The sequence below is a fragment of the Dryobates pubescens genome, chromosome 13 (genome assembly GCF_014839835.1).
Source record: "Dryobates pubescens isolate bDryPub1 chromosome 13, bDryPub1.pri, whole genome shotgun sequence".
Lineage (NCBI taxonomy): Eukaryota > Metazoa > Chordata > Aves > Piciformes > Picidae > Dryobates > Dryobates pubescens.
The window spans coordinates 19079927-19087679 of NC_071624.1; the positions used below are offsets into that span (position 1 = coordinate 19079927).

The 7753-nt window shown below is 56.9% G+C and overlaps 1 protein-coding gene across 1 annotated transcript; it reads left to right on the forward strand.

Moving 5' to 3' along the window:
* Window positions 1-2792: 2792 nt before the first annotated feature.
* Window positions 2793-7142, forward strand: P2RY1 (purinergic receptor P2Y1). The gene is made up of 2 exons (XM_054166873.1): window positions 2793-2996; window positions 3948-7142. The coding sequence occupies exon 2, from the start codon at window positions 4016-4018 to the stop codon at window positions 5105-5107; it is 1092 nt and encodes a 363-aa protein (XP_054022848.1). The 5' UTR covers window positions 2793-2996; window positions 3948-4015; the 3' UTR covers window positions 5108-7142.
* The last annotated feature ends 611 nt before the right edge of the window (window positions 7143-7753 follow it).

Genomic DNA, 7753 nt, shown 5'->3' on the forward strand with positions numbered 1-7753 from the left:
GGCACGCTGCTGGTGAAGCCACAGGGGTGGAGCAGCCACCAGCTGAGATGGGCAGGTTCCCTTGGCTGGTCCAAGGTGCCAAGTGAGGAGTGAGGGGTCCAGGCATCCACACACACCTCTGCCCTGCCTTCTCTCCAGTCTGCATCTCCTTCTTTTCAGTCCAAACCACCTGGCACAACAGGCCTTGCTCACAGGTCTCTCCCCACCTTTCTCAGCAGCTCCTGAAAGGCCACCAGAAGGTCTCCCTGCAGCCTTCTCTTCTCCAGGCTGAACAACCCCAACTCTCTCAGCCTGGCCTCGCAGCATTGCTGTGGCCTCCTCTGGCCCTGCTCCACCAGGTCTCTGTCTGTGCTGAAGACTCCAGAGCTGCCCCAGCACTGCAGGGGATGGGGTTCTCAGCAGAGGGGCAGAATCCCCTCCCTGCCCTTGCTGCCCACTCTGGAGGGGATCAGCCCAGGACAGGGCTGGCTCTGGGTTGGGAGCGCTCAGTGCCAGCTCATCACCAGCTTTGCACCCCCCAGCACCTTTGCACTCTCCAGGCTCACCATGGAAAGCCTGCAGACTGTGGAAGAGGTGCTGGGAAGGGATGTGGCGACTGAGAAAGGAAGAGAGGAAACTGCAGAGACCGGAGAAAGAAAACACAGTGCAATAAAGCACTATTTGACCTAAAATGTTTCTGAGTGAAAAGGGGAATGAAGGTCCCCAGAAGCCAATAATAGGTCAGCCAACAGCCAAGTGAGGTAAGGTGTGAAACAGGCCCTTCATCCAGCCTGGACTGATACCAAGGATTGTTCCAATCCATGCTCAGGACCTTGCACTTGCAGCTCATGAGATTCCCACTGCCTCACTTCTTGAGTTTGCTCAGGTGCCCCTGGATGGATCCCTTTGGATCTCATTCTTCTCCCAGTCCCACACTAACGAACACAACTCACTCTGGGCTGTTTCAGAGACGGCTGTGAAGTGTCTGCAGCCTGTCCACACCTCAGCCTGACCCAGGCACAAAGCCTGAAGAAGTGGCTCCTTCACCCCCGCGGGGGGCAGCCATGGGCTCCCGGAATTCCTGCTGCGACCTTTCGTCTCCGCGGCTGGGATCGACGGCGCTGCTTAGGTAACCGAAGCAAACAGGCTGCAGGGCAGAGAGCATATTTACTGATGGTATCTGCTGCTGCTGCTGCTTCGGCATGACTCAAAATTTGCTCAAGACAGGCAACTGAAGGAAGCTGCCAGGAGAAGCTACGTGTGAGCAGTGGGACCGAGGAGAATCGCGAGCGAAATAACCATTATAAACGGGGAGGGGAAACGAACTAAAAAGGCTTCTTGGATCACCGAGGGGAGTGTTTATTCTTATTCTTTTGTCTGTTTGTTTGTTTGTTTGTTTTAGACAGTAATCCAAGCGCTGCATTAAAATAACCTCTGGTTTGGGCCACGGAGCTGATTCTACCGGGAGCAAGATGGCTTTTGCAGAAGGCAGCACGGTGGGGTTGGTATTTGGGCAGCGTTCACCGCACGTCTGGTCTGTGGGCTGGGTGTTTTCTGCTGTGGGAACGCTGAGGCTAAGGAAGATTTTTTTTCCTCTAGACTCCAAAATCCTTAGAGGGCACCAGTGAAACGTCTCTGGAAACCCGGCTGGCTCCCTGCACAAGACCTTACAGGTGCTGCTTTGGTCTCTTTCCTTTCTCTCCACGTTCAATTCGTATTATAATCGGGGCTTCAAAGCAGCGAACAGGCAGCTAGGGGGGGGGCGGGGGGGTGAGGACGAAAAAGGAAAAAAAGAAAAAAAAAAAAACCACCACCGAGCCCACAACTTAATATTTCAGACCTTTTCTTCTTGCATATTTACAAAATTTAAGCTGTTGCTTCGAAGTGGTAGTCGGTGTGACTTGCCCCAGAAGAGGAACCAGGCTGGCAGCTCCATCTGCATCCACTTGCATGTTCCTACAATATGCAGCTGATTTCCCAATTAAGCTTTCCCGACAAAGTAGTTTTTTATAATTTAGACAGCCTCAAAAGTTTGAAAAATGAATGCATATTCATGAGGTGCTAATAACCCTCCGTCTAGAGCGCAGCTTCGCGCCGGGAGCGGCGCTGACTGCCTCACGTCTCACTCACCGCCCAGCCCGAGATGCCAGCCGGGGAGAAATGGTTGAAACCAGCAGACTGGGGATTTGCTAAGCCGAAAAATCCCCACCAAAAAAAACCCAAACCCCATCCAAAACCCCACAACTCAGCCCCGGCTCCAGCGTCAAACGTGTAACGCTAAAGCGCAGGGGGTCAGCAGAGCCTGCTCTGCTCCGCCGGGCCAGCGGCAGCAGCAAACGGCTTTGGTGGCTTCAGATGGGTGGTGGAAGAGATTCCAAAGCGCCGGGTGAAGGCAAAATCATCCCAGCAGCTCGGGAGCACCTGGCACCGCGTTGCAGGGAGGGGATCGGCTTGCTCCGTGCTCCCCACCCCTCCATCGCTGCACGGGGCTGGCAGAGGCTCGCATGGGGTGGTCCCGGTGGGGTTATCCGGGTGGGGTTCGAGGGTGGCGGCTGTCGCCGGGGAGCACAGGGTGTGCCAGGCTAGGAGGAGGGAGGACGGTGGTCACCGGCACCGCGTCGCCGCCCGCAGCCCCCAGCCCGGCCTCGCCGCCATGTGCCGCGGGCGGGGAGCGCTGCGCACCGAGCGCCGCCCGCCAGCGAGGGCGGTGCGGGGGGCGGGCGGCTCGCCCCTGGGCCCGAGTCCCGCCTCGTCCCGCCCGCCCTCAGTCCGCTCGGGGCCGCCGCGCTGCCTCTCGCTTCAGAGGGGCCGCGGCCGCTCTGCCCGCGGCGGCCGGCCCGCTATGGAGGGGCGACCGTAGGGGCGCTGCCCCCAGTCCTGAAACCCCTCCCCGGGCCGCCCTGCCCTGCCCTGGCCGGCGATGGGAGCCGGGGCGGCTGCAGGCGGGACGCCGTCCCCCGCCGGGCGGACGCTGCCGGCGGCGAGGAGAGGCGAGAGCGGCGGGCTGAGGAGGGCAGGTGGGGGCGGCTCCGGAGCTGCTGGGAGCCGGGCTGGGGCGCGGCGGGGAGCGGGGAGCGGGGCCGGGCGGGTGGAGGTGACTTGGAGAACCTGGAGGGCGGAGGTGACTGGAAGAACCGGGGGTGCTGAAGGGATCGGGGCCGGGCGGGCGGAGGTGACTGGAAGAACCGGGGGTGCTGAAGGGATCGGGGCCGGGCGGGCGGAGGTGACTGGGAGAACCGGGGGTGCTGAAGGGATCCGGGCCGGGCGGGCTAGGTGACTTCGGGAACCAGGCAGGCGAAGGGCAGGGCGTCCAGGCGGGCTGAGGGGTGCGGGGAGAGCCGCGGGGAGCGAAGCCGAGCCGAGAGGTAGGAGGTAACCCTGGAGGAACCGAGCGGGCTGAGCCGAGACAGGAGGAGCCGGGCGGGCGGAGGGCACCTCAGGGAATCGCGGACTGACTGAGGGAGACGGAGAGAAGCGAGAGGGCGGACGGGCGGAGGGAAGCGGCGGCGAACGGGGTGTGGGACGGCGCCGGCAGCCGCGGAGGGGCCGAGGCGGCAGTGCCTGAGGAGCGCGGCTGGCCCCGCTGCCCCTTCGCTCTTCCCGCTGCCCCTTCGCTCGCCGTCGCTCTCCCTTCGCTGCCCCTTCATTCGCCGCGTTGCTCCTTCGCTCGCCCCACTGCCCCTTCCCCTGCCGGTCCGGCCCATGCCACTGCCTCTGTCGCCGCCCTCCCGCCTGCCCTGCCCTGTTCTGCCGTGTCCCCGTGGCGGCGGAAGGCAGCGCTCGCCGAGATGTCCCCTGGCTCCGGGGCTCGGTGCTGCAGGGGGCCAGCCCCGCACCCCAGGCTGGACCGCCCAGCCGAGCAGAGCTGCTTGGAGACCCACTGAGGAAAAGCTGGGCAGGTCTTACCTTCTAGTTAGGTTTTTTATTTTTTTTCCCTCTTTTGTTGTTTTTGTGATTTTTTTTTCCAGATGTGTTCCTTGCCCTGTAGAGACTTGGTTGGTTCACCTCAGACCTATGTGACTCTGGGGGAAGGATCATGACTGAAGTCCTCTTCTCTGCTGCTTTGAATGGAACTGAACCCAACCTGCTCTCCAGCAGCGGCTGGTCTGTGGGGAACGCCACCACCAAGTGTTCCCTGACCAAAACTGGCTTCCAGTTCTATTACCTGCCCACCGTCTACATTCTGGTCTTCATCACTGGGTTTCTGGGCAACAGCGTGGCCATCTGGATGTTTGTCTTCCACATGAGGCCGTGGAGCGGCATCTCGGTTTACATGTTCAACTTGGCCCTGGCTGACTTCCTGTACGTCTTGACTCTGCCTGCCCTCATCTTTTACTACTTCAATAAGACGGACTGGATCTTTGGAGACATCATGTGCAAGCTGCAGAGGTTCATCTTCCACGTCAACCTGTACGGCAGCATTCTGTTCCTCACGTGCATCAGCGTGCACAGGTACACGGGGGTGGTGCACCCCCTGAAGTCGCTGGGGAGGCTGAAGAAGAAGAACGCCGTCTACATCAGCACCCTGGTGTGGGTGGTGGTGGTGGCTGTGATTTCTCCCATCCTCTTCTACTCGGGGACGGGGATAAGGAAAAACAAAACCACCACCTGCTACGACACCACCGCCGACGACTACCTGAGAAGTTACTTCATCTACAGCATGTGCACCACCGTCTTCATGTTCTGCATCCCCTTCATCCTGATCCTCGGCTGCTACGGGCTGATCGTGAAGGCTCTGATCAACAAGGATTTGGACAATTCCCCCCTCAGGAGAAAGTCGATTTACCTGGTGATTATCGTGCTGACGGTCTTTGCCGTCTCCTACCTTCCCTTCCACGTGATGAAGACCTTAAACCTAAGAGCCAGGGTGGATTTTCAGACTCCACAAATGTGTGCCTTCAACGATAAGGTTTATGCCACTTACCAAGTGACGAGGGGCCTGGCCAGCCTCAACAGCTGCGTCGACCCCATCCTTTACTTCCTGGCAGGAGACACCTTCCGCAGGAGGCTTTCCAGGGCCACCAGGAAGTCGTCCCGGAGGAGCGAACACAACGTGCAGTCCAAAAGTGAGGAGATGACCCTCAATATTTTGTCAGAGTATAAGCAGAACGGAGATACCAGTTTGTGAGCAAGGACTTGGGAGCAGTGGGGTGAAACCCTCCACAGCGAGGAGGTGACTCTCAGTGTTTTGTCTGAGCATAAGCAGAAGGGAGATACCAGTTTGTGAGCAAGGACTTGGGAGCAGTGGGGTGAAACCCTCCGCAGCGAGGAGGTGACTCTCAGTGTTTTGTCTGAGTATAAGCAGAAGGGAGATACCAGTTTGTGAGCATGGATTTGGGAGCAGTTGGGTGAAACCCTCCACAAGGAGATGACTCTCAGTGTTTTCTCAAAGCAGAAGGGAGATACCAGTCTGAGAGCAAGGATTTGGGAGCAGTTGGGTGAAACCCTCCACGAGGAGATGACCCTCGATGTTTTGTCAGAGCATAAGCAGAATGGAGATACCAGTTTGTGAGCATGGATTTGGGAGCCATTGGGTGAAACCCTCCACGAGGAAATGACTCTCAGTGTTTTGTCAGAGCAGAATGGAGATACCAGTTTGTGAGCGCGGATTTGGGAGCCGTTGGGTGAAACCCTCCACGAGGAGATTGGGTGAAACCCACCACGAGGAAATGACTCTCAGTGTTTTGTCAGAGCAGAATGGAGATACCAGTTTGAGAGCAAGGATTTGGGAGCCACTGGGTGAAACGCTCCACAAGGAGATGACTCTCAGTGTTTTATCAAAGCAGAAGGGAGATACCAGTTTGTGAGCACGGATTTGGGAGCCGTTGGGTGAAGCCCTCCGCGGCGAGCCGGCAGGACGCTGTAGTGCTACAGGTGTGCGAGGAGAATCCAACCACTCTCCGAGTCCTCCTTTTCTGCTCTTGGAGAAAGCTGAAGGCAGCCAAGTGGAAGGATTTGAATGGAAAAGGAAAAAAAATCACCTGTTAAAGTGCAGCTTTCCCTTCTCCCTCACAACAATCCTCATTTCCTTCTGACTGGTGTCAGGCAAAATAAAATGAAGTCAATCCCCTGAAGGAAGAAAGCAATCCAAGTGCTTCTCTTTTAATGGCTCAGTCTCCCACGTTCAAAAGGGGGGGGGGGGAGGGGCAGAAAAAAAAAGTCCTCAAATCATCTTCTCTTTAAAAATAGGAAATCAAAAAGAACCTGAGGGCAAAGCAGCGTCTGCTGAGGCCCAGGCCGCAGGAGGCTGGCCCGGGGCTGGTGATGGGTGTTGAGATCAAAGTCACGCTGCTGTTATCTCACCTCTGCAGTTTTGTCCTTTCCTCATCCTCTTCTCGGTGTTGGTAGTTGTTTGGTAGTTTGGGTAGCAAGTGGTGATGCAGTCTGCTCGGAGTGCCGGTGTCGTACGCAAGGTAGGCTTACCCCCCTCTGCATGATCTACGCTTTCGGAGTGCAAATGGTTTGTTCATGGAAAAAACACAAAAATCTGGATTCCCAACACCCCCCCCTCCCCCTTCGCGGCAGCTTGGCTTGCAGGGGAGCTGGCCCCCCTCAGCCAGCCCCCGGCAGACGGATCAGCAGGTCCCCAGGAGCAGGTGGAGCTGCCTCGGTGAGCGATGTGGTTCTGATCGTCCCACCCTGCCTTCCGCGCCGGGCAGCCGGGACGGGGCTGAGCACCCAGCTGGCTTGCTGGAGGTGCTGACTGCCCCTTCCCTAGGGCTGGCCACCGTCCTGCTGCAGCACCAACAGGAGCCTGGCTGGAGCTCTCTGTGGGTTAAAAGGAGAAAGGCGTGCGCTGAAGTGACCTCCGCCGTTCAGACGAGCGCCAGGGGACCCGCGCTTTCCTTCGGTGCCGGACCGGATCTGCTCCTGGCCTTCTTTCCAGAGGGATAACCTGATTTTGAAATGGATTACATAGAAAATAACTGGGGGGGGGGAATTCATTACTTTATTTTTTCTGGGCACTGTGACAAATAGATTCCTGACTTTATGGAGCTGTTGCAATCCGGGGACTAAACCTCAGCCCTCCTCCAACTGTGGGAAGAGGGTACCCGGACCGAGCCAAACCGCAGCGTTGTGCCGGAGGAGAGCTGCTGCTCGGAGCACAGATGAAACAGTCCATGGGCTCACAGGGTTTTCTTTTCCTTTTTGGTTTGTTGGGGTGGTTTTTGTTTGGTTTTTTTTTTTTTTGTTCCTTTCCCATGTCTTCAGAAATAAGTGGTTGAGAAACAAATCAGTGGTGTTTGTGCTAACACAAAAACCAACCCCCCACCCCCACCCCCCAGGGAGGCAAGCATGCTCTAAACGATGCCTTCGCTGTGCAAAACGGACTTCTGTGTGATCCTAAGGGTGATTTTAAACAGCTCTTTGTGTGTTCCTCACAGTCTTCATAGTAAAGAGTAAACCAGTGATGTTTTACTTCCTGATTTATGGGTGGTTTTTTTCCCCCCCAGTGAGTGGGTCTTTAATTTTTAGGGGGGGGGGTTGTTTGTTTGTGTGGGGATTTTTTTTGGGGGGAGGGTGGTGGTGATGGTGGTTGTTGTTGTTGTTCCTGCTAAAGCAGCTTCTGTTCCCACGTGTTGCAGCTTCTTAACCTGCAGGATTCCCCCCCCCCCCCCCCCTTTATTTATTGAACTTATTTATTAGAAAGCTTAAATGTACAGAGAAAAACAAAAAGAAATTAAAAATTAGGAAGCTTAAATGTACAGAAAAAACCCCAAACCCAACCCCCCACAGCTCAGAAGTGTGGTTTCTCCATGGTGGGATGTGGGCA